The sequence below is a fragment of the Malaya genurostris genome, chromosome 2, assembly GCF_030247185.1.
Source record: "Malaya genurostris strain Urasoe2022 chromosome 2, Malgen_1.1, whole genome shotgun sequence".
NCBI classification, from domain to species: Eukaryota; Metazoa; Arthropoda; class Insecta; order Diptera; family Culicidae; genus Malaya; species Malaya genurostris.
This window is the reverse complement of record NC_080571.1, coordinates 304,844,011-304,861,826: the sequence shown is the minus strand read 5'-3', so window position 1 is coordinate 304,861,826 and position 17,816 is coordinate 304,844,011. Positions and strand designations below refer to the sequence as shown.

General features: G+C 36.6%; 1 protein-coding gene across 2 annotated transcripts in view; it reads right to left on the bottom strand.

The window, feature by feature from the left end:
* Nucleotides 1-17,816, bottom strand: part of LOC131430910 (phospholipase A1-like) — a 33,486-nt gene continuing 15,670 nt past the window's right edge. For both annotated transcript variants that reach the window (XM_058596182.1, XM_058596181.1), the window contains exons 3-8: nucleotides 1,645-1,790; nucleotides 1,146-1,261; nucleotides 769-895; nucleotides 467-658; nucleotides 211-406; nucleotides 1-138 (exon numbers count right to left, since the gene is read on the bottom strand). In XM_058596182.1, the coding sequence (XP_058452165.1) occupies nucleotides 81-138; nucleotides 211-406; nucleotides 467-658; nucleotides 769-895; nucleotides 1,146-1,261; nucleotides 1,645-1,790 (835 nt within the window). In that variant the 3' untranslated portion in view covers nucleotides 1-80. The remainder of the gene's footprint in view (nucleotides 139-210; nucleotides 407-466; nucleotides 659-768; nucleotides 896-1,145; nucleotides 1,262-1,644; nucleotides 1,791-17,816) is intronic.

Here is a 17,816-nt window from a genome sequence, read left to right as displayed (position 1 = left end):
CAAATATTTATTATATTACATTTACACTTATCACATTTTTACAGTATTTTACAATCAGGTAACTGTTTCAAATGAACACATTAGTTGAAGGGACAATTCATCGCTCGCGTCATGTGAATGCAATACCCTCCAGTGGTACTGAAATCAATAGACATTCATTAAAAATACGGAAAGGTTGTCTACCAACAACAACAACCATGTGCCACTTACTCATCAGGTGTATCCTGTCCGATGTGGAAGAATCTCACTTTGATTCGATTTCCGTACATTGGTCGAACCGGAATGAACGGTATGCGATTGTTTCTCACGCAACCGGAAGGACACTGAAACGCCATGGTTGGCTCACCGGAGAACATTGCATTCGCTAGATAGCAGACACTTAAAAAGTGACTACAACGAGCTTTTCCTAAAACATAAGCAATTAGATTTGATTGATTGGGTGCAGCCAAAAATGATTGCTACTTACTGATGGAATCTCCGTTGCAATAGGGTTGTGTTTGACCACCATTTACACAAAAATCTACTGATCCGGTGAAGGATTCTTGTCCCAGAAAACCGGCGTTTGTGTGAATAACCTGTACCACTTTGGCGTCGTCTCTCGTCAAGCGAAACCGTTTTGAAGCATGCTTTTCAATCAGTGGTCGTGCTGGATCTAGACCTAACAGATTAGAGAAATATATCAGAAAATGTATGAAAAGCATAATCCTCTCCAGTAACCTGAGAATTTGATCTAACGAAAGGAGCTTTTCTAACAGAAAAAAAACATACCAATGATTTTGTACTGAGGCTGGGTCAAATGATGTGACATCATGCCGCATATGTGAGCCCCAAGTGAATGACCCACGCATGTGATCTGCTTGCTGCGACTGCCAGTGAAGGTGAGGAAAGAGTACAGCTGTGAATTAAAGGAGTAAACAATTGATAATTGCCGGTTGAGGCAGGTAATGTAACGAGCACGTGAGTAAAAATAGACGCATGTGCGCATATCTGGAATCCATTTTTATGTGTAAAAAGATTGATCACAAATGCATGGGTTGCAGTGCATGAACAGGGTATTTCGGTAGCTATCGTGAGTATGATACAGAGGTTATACTGATATTGGACGGATATCGTTAGAATTTGTATATCGAAGAGTAAACTCTTACCTGTGCTGTGCACTGCGAGACTAGTTTGGTGTTTGATAGCGATGAAAGGTAACACGGATACTGAGAAAGCCGCTCCCAGTCGACGGTGATCACGTTATACATGCGAGAGAGGTAAGCTTGAGGTGAATTATGTTGTGCGAGAGTAAAATGAATAAAAATTAGCATTTGTAGGGTTTACAAAAGCTTTTGAAGCTTTCAAGACGTAGAAAAGGAACTATGCACTAACAGGGCATCTGCGTTCATGTAAGGCTGGATTTGAAGATATGTATTGAAACTGTACTTTTTGCTATTAAATCCGGTTGAATTTATCTGAACTTTTAGTGCAAAACCACTGGAAATTTTTTTAACCTAAGGAATTTATAGTAAGAACGCTTTGTAATATGGTAAGAAAATGAATTCAACGTTAATACCAAATAATGTTTATGGTTATCTATGGTTATATCTATAACATTCAAATTCATAACATCGTTTATTAAGATTACAAGCTAACATATCCTACCATCCTTCAAATACATGATGTGTCGACTGGTTTGCGTTCCATTGAATCCGTGAATGATTATGGCGGTTTCCCGATGGGGTTTAAAACCTGCTCGGAAGAAGGATTTCGGTTTGTTCATATCCACCACTCGGCCCCGTTTGTATGTCCTGTAACCGAAAATAATGAGCTTAGTAAATGAAATGAAGACCGTAAGTAGCAGAATAAAAGAATATACATTTACAGGCATAATTTCTGGAATATCTGAAGAGTGGGCAATTTATTGATTGAGTTTTACTGCAGTTCAGTCTATCTATTTTGTAGTAAACTATCCCTTCGTTAACCATACAAATTTTAGAATAATTTTACTTTTTAGGACTGTTTTCTATTGAGTTCGTATTATTAACAAAGCCATATCCCAGGTCTTCTCCCATCCCTACTAATACATCTTCTATCCGCGGTCTTTAGAAACGAGTATCGGACTAACGTTCCTTCCCTTCCTTAGTAACACAGCCTTTGGTCGCGGCCGGTGTCATTATTAATCATGCAATAAAAAGTTTTGAGTGAGTGAGTATGCACAGTGAAATGATTTGCTTCTTCTAAGCATAATTTTTTCTGGTTCATTATGCATTTTCATTCATTCGGTCAATCACGAAGTGTAACTACGGGCGATTTACTTCAGCTCAGTTAAGTGTATCTATCTTTTTCGGATTACATACGTCGGAATAATTTTCGGATTTGTTTGAGTAATATGTTCGATATTTGTGACACCTTCCATTAGAGTCCATACAGTCGTTTCCGGTAAGTATTTCTCAGTTTTTTATATTCGCATCATTTTATTTTCGTCCTTTGCTTCCTCTCTGATCTTCCAAAGTTCCTTCTTTTATCATGGGACAATAGGTTTCGTTCGAACGAACTTTAGAACAGCTTGGTTGGTTCTTGTCTTTTAGAACATAATTCGTAGAATTAGTCGTATACATCTTAAGTACGATTTTGAAATAGCGAAATAAGACCGAATTGAATCAAAATCTCGGATGTTGATCGTGTTGTCTCAAATGTTGGTCTCAGTTTGATAGAATTCACTGTTTATAGTGCGTCACGAATGGTTCACTTTGTTTACTACAAACCAAACGAAGAATTTCGAAACAAATTTCCACAATTTCTTTCTTTCGGTACGATTAACGAACAGTTTTGTATACCAACCTCCTACGTACATTCGAATTGTGTCCCGATCAGCGAAACGCCTAAAATCGATCGTAACAGACTGTGATAATGATTTTTTTTTTCATAAAATAGTTTTATTCATGCCTATTTGCTTTCAAGTTTCATATGGCCGATTGACCCGATGTTTAATATAAATGTTATTTTTAACACTGGATCTCGTAGTCACCCTTTTTCTCGGGGGAGAGGAGCTTCCATTTTCATACAACGAGGATTAAGGAGCACTTTGTTCGTGGCTCGTCTTTTCAGCTTTAGTCGTATCGTCGGTATTGGTGTTGTCGAACGTATTTTTATTGATGGTTTCCGTTTTTTCTCGCTATTGTTCGTAGTCTTATGTGCGTTGCTAGTTACTGTAACAGCGCCTTGTACATTGATTGCAGTTGATTGCTAATTTGATGCTCGAAGCGTTTTTTAAGTAGAAGTACTGGGTTCACTAGTTCCCGTTACTGAACAGTTGTCCTTGTCTTTGGTTGAAGATGTCCTTTTCGCTGTTCCAGTGCAAGGTTTACCGGTTGTTCACAAAACTGACAAGTAACCAGCTGATTTTCATAGATAATCAGCGTTTTACACGGATGTGTCCCACCTCGACCACAAATAATGTAAGATGAAATTGCCTTACGTAGTTGCATACGTACCACTCGCACGCCATTCCGGATGCCGGGGAAAAATTCCGCCATACTTCCCTTTTAATGGAAAGGATTTCACCGTACTGCGACATATTTTCCCGAACGAACTTATCGCTGGCATGCGGGAGAAAGTCATGCACGCGAAATTCTATGGCATTGTGACAACACACTCAAAGCTGTGCACCTCGTTGTTAACTAAAGCGAAAGCAATTGCATATCTTTAACGTTTAAACATACTATACACACAGTTAGTACTCGTATCGGTTTCGGTCTATTTTCTCGGTCACTCATTTTGTTATCGAGTGTGTTTCATAAACAGTTACCAATCATAAACAGCAGTGTTTCATAGACAGTTACCAATCAATTCAAACAGTCCACTCGATTCCGCATTAGCAAGGCTGAACACTCTTCCGAAGTACGCTCGCGTTTTTGTTTTTGGTTCGAAGTTCGTAGTGGTAGGATTGTTTTTTCATCTGCAGAATCTTCATCGCACATAAGTGTGTGCGCTCAATACTAATTCTTCGTTTCCATCCCACGCCTACTTGTGAGTTCAAAATGACATTGGTACTGTAGAACAATGTTTGCTTTCTTTTTATTATTCGTTCAGTGCATTTGAATTATGATTTCCAATGTTTCCTGGTCACATGTTCAGAACAAGCGTTACATTTCTCTGAATTATGCTCTAATGTGACTGAACACAAGAGATTGGACTATATTCAATAATGCGAATACTTTTATTGTTGAAATCCATTCTAACTCTTATCCTTTTCCCGAGACCCTATTTTTGGTAGAAATAAGTGTCGCACACCAGTTCGCTTTCACATCTCATCCAAGTCAGTCAATAAAACAAAGCCGCTTACGTTCGCGACAGAAGAATCAAAGTACAGTATTGTGTAGTGAACAATAGAACGATCTCGAAATGACTGATCCAAACGAACAAAAGCTACCGCCGCTCCGAAAGAATACAATTATTGTTGACTTCAGGCAGTACAAAATTCGACCTTCGATGCGAGAACTTGAAGGTTTGCTTAAGGAGCAAATGTATCTTGACATTAAACATGTGCATTTAGTTCAATGCAATAAGACAAATAATGTTATTTATATCCAGTTTTATGAAGAGTTGGGTGCAATTCAATTCGCAAAAGACAATAACAATGTGCACTATGTGGAGCACGAAAACATTAAGTACAACATTCCAGTATATATGGAAGGTAGTGCTATAGAAGTGCGTGTGCATGATCTTCCCTCAAGCTTTATCGATCCTTCTATTCGCAAAATTATGTCTCAATACGAAGAGATTCTCTCTACTGAAAAAGAAAAGTGGAAGAACTTTTTCCCCGGTATTCAAAATAGAGTACGTTTGTTACGCATGCGCTTGAGGAGGGCTATACCTTCTTATGCGACTTTCGGCCAGAATACAAGAATCCCGTTCAAAGCAGTTGTTACCTATGACAATCAGATGGCCACATGTAAATATTGCCAAAAAGCTGTTCACTACGGTAAGCCATGTGATAAACTGAACAAGGAGACAACCACACCAAAGGACAACGGTGCTTCCTTCACACACAATCCCAAGCAACCCCAGTACACCTGTGACAGTCACTAACAACAATTAAGCATCCCCCTCAACGAAACCATCAGTATCCTTTATAGAACAAAGTACACCAGCTGCAGTTAACAACATACACAACGACTGTGAAATAAGTTACGATTGTTCCGACAATAACAGTGATGCCGAACCAATGGACGGGAGCGTGAATAGTGAACCACTGCTCCCTTCATTCGCTAGATAACAGCGAAAGCGCCTCTCCTCCAAGGAAAAAAATTACAAGATCCAGCATTTCACTGTATATCTCTTGATTGTTTTATTCGTATCCATGTTGAACCCTGTTTGTTTACGACATGGCTTGGATCAGTAACCATGAAGCGCCTATAAATCGCAGACTAACGTTTCACCTAGTAAAAAACTGAAATTTATCAAAAGAGAGTTTATAGATGCACTTAGTTGAACTACACTGAATAGTTTTGAAGACGTTATAGTTGCGGTGGCATGATAATTGGTAGGTACGATTTAAAAACAATTTGTAAAGCGTTAGTCGCTTACTGTATATGTATGCGGGCTTCAATCATAGCAAATGCTGTAATGCGAAAACCAACAGCAAGTGACGGTAAATTGAATTATTGTTTATCTACATATAACAGAGAAAATTATCCCACTACCGTTCCGCTCTGAGGTTTAATTTGATGAAACAACATTTCCTGTTTTTTATTTTTTTTTCTTCTTAACGATGTCAAAGCGGCTAGACATCTTTTATTTATTTCTCTCGTGTTCAATGTGAATGGAGAAGATAGATTCCCACATGTCACTTAGTCTTCCATAAAAGGTTCATTTGAGGGAGAATAGTGAAGACCGTTTGTGTGAATGAACTGAACAGCACGATCATGTTGCATTATCGGGATGGTACGATTGCTTGCAACGCTGAACTTGTCGGACCTATCACGAGCTGTGCGAATAAATGTTATACGACTGAGATGGTGAGTTTAAATCAAAAGTGAAACTTGTGTTGTCCCTTCAAGACATTACCATAAACGAGTATATCACACAGTAGCATTATTGCGATCAAAGCACCGGGACTTGCATAGGTTGCTTTTATCGTCGGAAATAACACTTGTTGAATCAAAACATGTGATACTGTTTAGCAAATTTTCGATGACATTAAATAAATCTTGTGGTAAGAGTAGATTTAGAAGAGATGGTAGAATTAGATTATGTCAATGACTTCCAATGTGGTCCGTGTGGCAAAGAAGCAGTGATATCGAAGCAACAGGGGTTTGTCGATGCCTTTCACCCTCGTTTATTCGAGAATTGCAGCACTAGATAATGGTTCGAGCCGAACCCTACCTGCAAATATTACTCGTTTGCCTCTTTGCCTGGTTTTCAGCATATAGCTGTTCCAGTAGAAGTATTGTAATGCCATCAAACCATATTTTCAAATATTTCCTCCGTATCGGATCGCATTATTTTCGATTACCATACAAATGCTTTGATACTCCGTGGAAGTTTATAAGAAAAATTTTCACAACAGAACAAGATTAGTTAGATAGTATCATTTCACCGATAGTATATTTAAAAAAAATCTACATTGTTGTATTTCAATGATGCAAGTTTTCTTTTTAAGATGGACAATAGAGGGTTAAAATAGACAAATAAACCTAAATCAAGCGCTGTCCACACTGTATGAAAATGACAGATTTATTACCTTGAGCAATATCAGTGATAAATTTCTATTATCTGGAAAGCCATCATAGCCACAATTCATGTTTGTTTGCTTTTTATTGGCACAATTCTTTTCACCCTAGTTATCCTCATTAGGAAAGTTTTGTCATTTGTGAAGGAGTGTGCATACAAGCTTGTTGATATATGTCGCTAATTCAACTAACTAATCAAAAGATGGGATATCGCAATATATGATTATTATTTTGTTGGTTGTTTGTAGCTTAAATTCGGAAGTTGATTGAGTAAAATGATGATGAGTTTAATTCGTCCGCGTCCCTTGTTACTATTTTTTATTGGCAATTCGTCATTAATGCTTTCAAATGCATTCATAAACTTAGAATCTGTAGAATTTACACTTAATTATATTCAACATATATTAAACAACATATGTTTTTTGTTTTAAGTGCAGATTTCTAGTCTACAATAAGGAACATCAAAAATGCCATCGTTACGAAACACATAGTAACCGGGTGACACTAGTCGAGTCAATTCACTTCGTACTTTTCGAGCTGAATATCTGTTTTGTATACACAGCCTGTTAAGTGAGAGCTTCTGTCTTTGGAGCATTACATAAATCAGTCAAAGTCTTTTTTTTCGTCGGGAAAACACTAAAATCGCGATGAATGCCGCACGCAAAGCGCTTCGAGATTATGCTCCTTTGCACACCAAAAGGACCAAATATGTAGTAACGGCTAAATACAATAACAAGTTGGTATCAATTGTCGAGAAGTGGGTTCAATGATTATTATTATTATTATTTTATTATTATTATTATTATTATTATTATTATTATTATTATTATTATTATTATTATTATTATTATTATTATTATTATTATTATTATTATTATTATTATTATTATTATTATTATTATTATTATTATTATTATTATTATTATTATTATTATTATTATTATTATTATTATTATTATTATTATTATTATTAAAGAGTTGAAAACTGACGATGACCTTCCAAATCGTGGTGCCTCGAAGAAATCAAGCAATAATTGATGCTTTTACTGAACAGACTGTATATATGTATGTATGTGTGAAGCGATCATCAGTTCAGAGCATTGCCGATGGATACGGGTAGGCTTCCAGTAGATCCCAATTTGTTCATCATATGGAGAGCTTTCATAACAAATGAGTTGGGCGAACCCGTAAGCGGAGACATTTTCGCGCATTCACGTGATTTAGGAATTTTATTCAAACTCTTACATCTGGATATTTAATTAAAAGAATGCAAGACCTTCGACTGAAGGTTTGTTTGTTAGAATGGTATGTCTTACTTTTTTGAAACCATCAGGAGAGAAATAAAAAACTGCTTCCAAGTGACCAAGTCCGGTTGGTAAAGCACTTTTTTTTTTTTTTTTTTTTTTTTTTTTTTTTTAAATAACTATTTATTGGAATATGAGTTAAAATTAAATTATTAAGATTTAAATTGGGTGTTCAGCCACAAGTGGTGACTTTTCAGCCCTGTTATATATATATATATATGATTTGGTTATTACCATGAAGACATCATTTGCTTCCGCAATTCTGAGATTTTTGTGTAGGGAAAATTCTAAACCTACTTGTATTGTGTAATGGGGAAAAGGAACTTATATACTAACTTACTAACTAATACAGAGAGCGAATCGATTCAATTGAAGATTGCATCGATTTTTGTCGGAATTTGCTTATAATATTATGTGACATTACATCTAATGGTTCTATATTTGTGAGTCTGTGTAACTCATTTGTACTAAACCAGGGAGGACGCTTCAGAATCATTTTCAGAATTTTATTCTGAATCCTTTGAAGCGTTTTCTTCCTGGTGGAACAACAGCTTGACCAAATTGGTACCGCATAAAGCATGGCTGGTCTGAAAATTTGTTTATAAATTAACAATTTGTTTTTTAGACAGAGCTTAGAATTTCTGTTTATAAGAGGATATAAACATTTAATATATTTATTACACTTTGCCTGGATTCCTTCAATGTGATCCTTGAAAGTGAGTTTTTTGTCATACGTTAAACCTAAGTATTTAGCTTGATCAGACCATGTCAATTCCAAGCCATTCAATTTGAGAATGTGATTATTGTTTGGTTTAAGAAAAGAAGCTCTTGGCTTGTGAGGAAAGATAATTAATTGCGTTTTTGCTGCATTTGGTTTAATTTTCCATTTTGACAGATAATCACTGAAAATATTTAAACTTCTTTGTAGGCGACTGCAGATCACTCTTAGATTTCTACCTGTGGCTAACAGACTTGTGTCGTCACAGAATAGCGATTTCTGACAACCAACGGGTAGATTTGGAAGATCAGAAGTGAAAATATTATACAAGATTGGAGCTACACTCGAACCCTGCGGAACACCGGCACGTACGGGTAGCAATTCAGATTTACAATTCTGATAGCTAACCTGAAGAGTACGATCAGTTAAATAATTTTGAATCATTTTGATCAAATAAATAGGAAACTGGAAATCAGACATTTTTGCTATTAAACCTTTGTGCCAAACACTGTCGAATGCTTTTTCTATGTCTAGAAGAGCAACTCCAGTGGATAACCCAGAAGATTTATTTGATTTTATCATGTTCGTTACTCTGACAAGTTGATGAGTAGTTGAATGTTCATGACGAAATCCAAACTGCTCTGGTAAAAAAATTGAATTCTCATTTATATGAGTCATCATTCTTAACAATATAATTTTTTCAAAAAGTTTACTGATAGAAGAAAGTAAGCTAATTGGGCGATAACTTGATGTTTCTGCTGGGTTTTTATCAGGTTTTAGGATAGGAATTACTTTAGCGTTTTTCCATCTTTTTGGGAAGTAAGCTAATGAAAAACACTTGTTGAAAATTTTAACCAGGAGTCTCAAGGCAACATCGGGAAGATTTTTAATAAGAATATTAAAAATTCCATCATTACCAGGAGCCTTCATGTTTTTAAGTTTTCTAATAATTGATTTAATTTCATCAAAATTCGTCTCAATAATGTCATCGTGTGATAACACTTGGGTTGAAATACGATCATATTTCAGTGAGACTTCATTTTCAATAGGACTCACAACGTTCAAATTAAAATTGTGGACACTCTTGAACTGCTGAGCAAGTTTTTGAGCTTTTTCGCCATTTGTAAGAAGTATTTGATTTCCTTCCTTGAGAGCAGGAATAGGTTTCTGAGGATTCTTAAGAACCTTAGAAAGTTTCCAGAAAGGTTTAGAATATGGTTTAATTTGTTCAACTTCTTTAGCGAAATTTTCATTTCGCAAAAGAGTAAATCTATGTTTAATTTCTTTTTGTAAATCCTTAACTATGTTTTTCATAGCAGGATCACGAGAACGTTGATATTGTCGTCGACGAACATTCTTCAACCGAATGAGCAGTTGAAGATTGTCATCGATGATAGGAGAATTTAATTTAGTTTGAGCTTTGGGAACTGAAAGATTTCTAGCTTCGATAATATAATGATTCAAATTATCAATTGCTGTGTCGATATCCGCAGAATTTTCTAAAATAGTTTCATGATCCACATGATTTTCAATGTGAGATCTGTAATCCAACCAATTTGCTCTATGATAGTTGAAAATAGAACTAATTGGATTAATTATAGCTTCGTTGGAAAGTCTGAATGTTACAGGAAGATGATCTGAGTCAAAATCAGCATGAGTAATCGGTTCACTACAAGTGTGACTTTGATCTGTTAGAACCAGATCAATTGTAGACGGGTTTTTCACGGAAGAGAAACAAGTAGGATTACTGGGATGAAGAACTGTAAAGTAACCAGCTGAGAGTTGATTATGAAGTATTTTACCATTACTGTTATTTTGCCTACAATTCCACTGGACATGCTTAGCATTTAAGTCCCCTATTACGAAAAATTTCGATCGATATCTTGTAAGTTTTTGCAAATCGCCTTTAAAGAAATTTAATTGTTCGCCGGTGCATTGGAATGGCAAATATGCTCCAGCGATGAAATAAATTCCATGAATGGTTTCAACTTCGATTCCCAAGCTTTCAATAACTTTAGTATTGAAAGAAGGTAAAATTCGATGTTTAATTTGCCGTTGGACAAAAATGGCAACTCCACCACCAATTCCAGTAAACCTGTCAAATCGATGAACCACATAATGTGGATTACTTTTCAATTTTACATTTGGTTTAAGAAAAGTTTCTGTCACAATGGCAATATGAATTTTGTGAACTTTGAGAAAATTATAAAATTCATCTTCACTCGATTTCAAAGATCGAGCATTCCAATTTAAAATATTCAAATAATTATTTAACATCACTGTTAAATTTTAAATTCATTATAATATTATTTGCAAATTTCCATCCGATTTGAAATGCTTCAAAAAGTGATGAAGTCGAATTCATTTGGATGATCATTTGAAAAAGTTGATCTTGTAGGTAGATCATTTTATTTTCAGTTATATCGCCTAAATCGACTTCATTTAAAGAAGCGAATGGCATTGAAGGAATATTTGTAGGTAGACTGCCATTAGAAGAAGATGATTTGGCCGGTCTACCTATTAATAAATTGTTTTCGTTAGAAGAAGAACTGCAAGGCGGTCCTGTGTTTTGATTATTTACATTAGAAGAAATAGGAGATAGATTTCTACCTAATATACCAGCATAACTGACATTAGAAGAAGATGATGACGAGGTCGATCTACCTGTCAATAAATTGTTTTCGTTAGAAGACGAATTGGCAGGTGCCTTAGAAGAATTTTCAGGTATGTTCTGTAAATTTAAGGTCGTTGATTTGACTTGTTGTCTAAGCGAACGAGCGTTTAAAATTTTTTCCCTGACAGGACATTTCAAATAATTGGATTTATGATTTCCATTGCAATTTGAACATGAAAATTTATCAGTGGTTTCATTCATTGGACAAGCGTCTTTCGAATGCGATTTACCACAATTCAAACACCGTATATCCATATGACAATTTTTGGTTCCATGACCGAAGCCTTGGCAACGACGACATTGCGTTAAGTTTGCAATACGATTATGCCGTTTATAATGTTCCCAATGAATTTTAATGTGGGAAATGAAACGTACTTTTTCTAAAGTTTTCAAATTGTTTACATCACTTCGATTGAAGTGTATTAGGTAAAGTTCATGGGAAATTCCAGAGCGTGGTTTAGAAGTACCATTCGCTCTTTTTTTCATAAGTATTACTTGGGAAGGGGCAAAACCAAGCAATTCTTTTAGTTCATTTTTAATTTCATCAATACTTTGATCATTTGATAATCCTTTCAAGACAGCCTTAAAGGGTCTGTCTGATTTTATGTCATATGAATAAAATTTATGAAGTTTCTCGGACAAATATCGAATAAGACGTTCATAATCTTCCAATCCATCCACCAAGACTCGACATTCTCCTCTTCGTCCGATTTGAAATGAGACTTTTACTTCCGGGAGAAAAGTAGAAAGCTCAGTACGGAATGCTTTGAAGTCGGAAATCATCACCGTCACTGGTGGCATAGATTGATGTTTCTTCCCAGAACGACAAGCGTCCATTTTGGGAATTTTTGAAGAATTTTCTTCTATGTCGCTACAATCGGATTCAGGAAGAATCTCGTAAATATTGTTAGACGGCATAGGATCAACGGAAGGGAAATCCGTCCGTTGTCTTTTATTTTTACATTCAGATTCTATAAGATCGTGAATGTTATTAGAAAAATGTTGAATAACGGATTGTGATTTATTCCGTATTGAATTATTTTTAGCCTTAGGCTTGTTGCCTTTCCGGTTGGACGCAGGCATTTTTGAAATTAATGAAATTTTAAATTAAATTAACTAGGCTAAATTAGTCTTCGATTAGACTCCTAGTTAGCCTTAAAAAAGGCTGATTAATTTCTTAGTCACTCTAATATCACTCTTTGTATCACTTAGTCACTCTAATATCACTCTTTGTATCACTTAGTCACTTAGTTAGTGCTTCAGGTAGCCTTGAAAAAGACTGAAGCCTTGAATCAATGAAACTCTAGGTAGCCAGAAAAAAAAATTCCAGGAGCCAAGAGCTATACGCGTGCGGTGCGAACGACTGTTCAACACCGACTGTTGGTAAAGCACTTATTTTACATGTAGGATACCATTATGGTATTCTAACTTTCGATATTCTAATAATAGCAATAATAGAAAATGGAAATGTTTCACCCTTTGCTAAAAACTCCTCTGTCTAGCGAGTGTCTCGGTCACACCCAAAGCCAGTGAAGGGATTGATGTACATATTGGGGATAGCGTAGGTGATATGTGACAAAAAAGCAAATCAGCAGTGAACAGCGAAGAAATCGTGTGAAGATGACCAGTTTCTAAAAAATTTACCAAATCCTTATATAAAAACCCATCTTAATCCACCTAGTGGTGTGATAATGCCTTTCTCTTCTTTCATAACAGTCGCATGAAAATATGTTTCATACTTTTTTTTTTCCATAAATACGTTTATTTCTTAAGGCAGTTTACATAAGTTTTTCTTCGCCGTAGCATCACTTTTACATAACATTCTTATCCTAATTTAATTCTAACATAGTCACAACGTTTTGAATTTATTAAAACATATTCTCTTATAGCTTAAATATCATCTTAGGTAACTCGTCATAATTATGAAATCTACTCGGAAATATTATTTGAACCAAACGATTAACTTCTATAAATTATAAAATAAGCTGTTATTTTCAGACATTTTGTTGATAATTTCATAAAATGTTTCGAGTTTGTTTGTATCATTACATAATTTTTATTCTAATTTAGCTATTGGTTGAACTCATGGACGCAGCTGGGATCAGAACTAAGTCTTAAAAGGGGCCTTTATTAAATTGAAACTCCAATTTTCTTTATGAAATGATAAATAAGTTTCATGTATGAAAGGTCACGACAAGCAAGAATGTCTCGAACTGGGATATTGGATAGTTTACCTTGGGTACGCAAAGAATTTATTAGTTGAGATCTGACATCACGATACTCCACGCATGTTCAAACGACATGATCAATATCCCGATAACCTTCTCCGCAAGCACAATGATTAGTCTCGGAGAGCCCAATTCGAAGGAGATGTGCATCTAACGTGTAGTGATTGGACATGAGTCTGGACATCACACGAATGAAATCCCTACTCACATCCAGTCCCCTGAACCATGCCTTTGTCGATATTTTCGGAATAATTGAGTGCATCCACCGACCCAGATCATCTCTATCCCAAGATGCTTGCCAGCTGGCAAGTGTTCTTTGGCGAGACGAACTATAGAATTCGTTGAAAGCAATCGGTCGCTCATAAATTTCACCCTCAATAGCACCACGTTTGGCTAAATTATCGGCTCTTTCATTGCCTGGAATGGAGCAATGAGCCGGGACCCAGACTATAGTGATTAGATAATTATTATTCAATATGTCGTTCAGACTCTGTTTTATTTTACCCAAGAAAAACGGTTCATTTTTGCCAGCAGCGATTGAGCGAATGGCTTCAATTGCACTCAGACTATCTGTGAAGAGGAAATAATGGTTTGGAGATAATGTGACGATTACACTCAAACTATAATGAACTGCTGCTAGCTCTGCTATATAAACAGATGCAGGTTCTTGAAGCCTAAATGAGGCCGAAACATTATTGTTGAACATACCAAACCCTGTCGCTTCTTCAATTCGCGATCCGTCTGTGTAAAACATTTTCTCAGAGTCAATATGCCTGAACTTACTTAAAAATATTTTTGGGATTTCCGTCGAGCGTAGATGATCCGGGATTCCACGCACTTCACGCTGCATGGATGTATCAACAAATAAAGTTGAGTCAGGGGCACTTAGGATGCTGACACGGATAGGAATATATCTTGAAGGGTTGATTTCCTGTGACATATGGTTAAAATATACTGTCATAAATTTTGTTTGAGATCGAAGCTCGACTAGTCGTTCGAAATTATTAATTACCATGGGATTCAGCACCTCACATCTTATTAGTAGGCGTGATGAAAGCTCCCAAAATCGATCTTTTAATGGAAGAACTCCCGCCAGAACTTCAAGACTCATTGTATGTGTCGAGTGCATGCAGCCTAAGGCAATTCGCAAACAACGGTACTGAATTCGCTCAAGTTTGATAAAATGAGAGTTTGCAGCGGAACGAAAACAAACGCATCCATATTCCATCACTGAAAGTATCGTTGTCTGATACAATTTCATTAGATCTTGCGGATGAGAACCCCACCAAGATCCTGTTATTGTTCGAAGAAAATTTACTCTTTGTTGGCATTTCGTTATCAGATACCTAATGTGTCCTCCCCACGTGCATTTGGAATCGAACCACACCCCGAGGTATTTAAAAGTTAAAACCTGTTGGATCATTCTTCCCATCATATGGAGCTGAAGCTGCGCGGGATCATGCTTTCTTGAGAAGACGACTAACTCTATTTTCTCCGCAGAGAATTCGATACCAAGATGAACAGCCCAAACGGACAAGTTATCTAAGGTATCTTGCAATGGTTTATGCAGATCAATAGCTTTGGGCCCAGTAACTGAAACCACGCCATCATCTGCCAATTGCCTTAGTGTACATGGGGTTACTAGACAGCTGTCAATGTCATTCACGTAAAAATTATAGAGGAGCGGACTGAGGCATGAGCCTTGCGGGAGACCCATGTAGCTAATTCTGAATGTTGCCAAATCGCCATGTGAAAAATACATGCACTTCTCTGACAAAAGGTTGTGCAAATAATTATTTATAACCGCTGGAAGTCCATGTTGGTGGAGCTTGTCTGAAAGAACATCAATGGAAACTGAATCAAATGCTCCTTTAATGTCTAAAAATACAGATGCCATTTGTTGCTTTTGAGCGAAGGCAATTTGGATGTCAGACGAAAGTAATGCAAGGCAATCATTCGTCCCTTTATTTCTACGGAAGCCAAACTGAGTATCTGACAACAAACCGTTCGTCTCGACCCAAGTGTCGAGACGTCGTAGAATAATTTTTTCGAACAATTTTCTGATGCAGGACAACATCGCAATGGGTCTATATGAGTTGTGATTGGAAGCTGGTTTCCCCGGCTTTTGAATGGCGATAACTTTCACTTGTCTCCAGTCAGGCGGAACAATATTTTGCTCAAGAAACTTGTTGAACAATTCCAACAAACGTCTTTTTGCGAGGTCGGGCAGATTCTTCACCAAGTTGAATTTAATTCTGTCCAACCCAGGGGCGTTATTGTTACAAGACAAGAGTGCTATAGAAAATTCTATCATTGAAAATGGGTTATTAATAAAACCATTATTTGGAGGAGATTCCCGTATAATGCTTTGCGTAGGAACAGAATCTGGGCAAACTTTCCTAGCAAAGTCAAATATCCATCGGTTCGAGTATTCATCACTCTCATTGCCCACGTTACGATTCCTCATTCGTCTGGCCGTATTCCAAAGAGTGCTCATTGAGGTTTCTCTTGACAAACCTTCGACAAAATGTCTCCAATAGCTACATTTCTTGGCCCGAAGTATGCTCTTGTACTTGGTTTCTAAAGTCAAGGAATTTTCAAAATTCTGAGGAGTTCCTCCTCCTCGTTTTAAAAACGTCTTGAAAGCATTTTGTTTCGCGTGCTTAGCATCTGAACACTCTTTGTCCCACCAAGGGTTTGGAGGCCTTCTGTTAGACGATGGACCAAGAAATCGTTTGGTTTGGGCTTGTTCTGCGGCCTCCAGAATCGAACAAACGAGGAAGTCATATTCTTCAAGTGGGGGGAGCTCTTCCATTGAAGTTAAGACACTTGAAATATTACTTTGGTATTTAATCCAGTCAATATTTTTTGTCAAATCATATGGAATATTAACTGAATTAGCAATGCCTTTTTTTTTTTTTTTTTCATAAATACGTTTATTTCATAGTCAATATACATAAGTTTTTCTTCGCCGTGGCATCTACAATACATAGTACTTTAAACCTAATACATTTCGAATATCCTATTAGTATGTTGGTATTCATTAGTTAATCTAAACACTGTTTTTATCAAGCGAGTTGCTATTATAAATTACATTAAATGAAATACATTTATTTTGTACATGATCTTATAACTATTTCAGGTTTGTTTGTATCAGTTCATCACTTTTATTTAATATAAGATAGCTGGCTATTGGTTGAGCTCATGGAAGAGAAAACAATCTAACATAAAATAAAATTTAAATTGGAACTCCAATGGACTTAATGAAATAATAAAGAAGTTTCATGTAAGGAACGTCACGACAAGCAAGAATGTCGCGAACTGGGACATTGGATAGTCTACCTTGGGTACGCAAGGAATTTATTAGTTGAGATCTGACATCACGATACTCCACGCATGTCCAAACAACATGGTCAATATCGCGGTAACCTTCGCCACAAGCACAATGATTAGTCTCGGAAAGTCCAATTCGAAGGAGATGTGCATCTAACGTGCAGTGATTGGACATGAGTCTGGACATCACACGAATGAAATCTCTACTCACATCCAATCCCCTGAACCATGCCTTTGTCGATATTTTAGGAATAATTGAGTGCATCCACCGACCCAGATCATCTTTATCCCAAGAAGCTTGCCAGCTGGCAAGTGTTCTTTGGCGAGACGCGCTATAGAATTCATTGAAAGCAATTGGTCTCTCATAAATTTCACCCTCAATAGCACCACGTTTGGCTAAAATATCGGCTCTTTCATTGCCTGGAATGGAGCAATGAGCCGGAACCCAAACTATTGTGATTTGATAATTATTATTCAATATGACGTTCAGGCACTGTTTTATTTTGCCCAAGAAAAAAGGTTCATTTTTGCCAGCAGCCTTTGAGCGAATGGCTTCAATTGCACTCAGACTATCTGTGAAAAGAAAATAATGGTTTGGAGATAATGTGACGATTATACTCAAACTATAATGAACTGCTGCTAACTCTGCTATATAAACAGATGCAGGTTCTTGAAGCCTAAAGGAGACCGAAACATTATTGTTGAACATACCAAACCCTGTCGCTTCTTCAATTCGCGATCCGTCCGTGTAAAACATTTTCTCAGAGTCGATATGCCTGAACTTACTTGTAAATATTTTTGGGATTTCCAACGAGCGTAGGTGTTCCGGAATTCCACGCACTT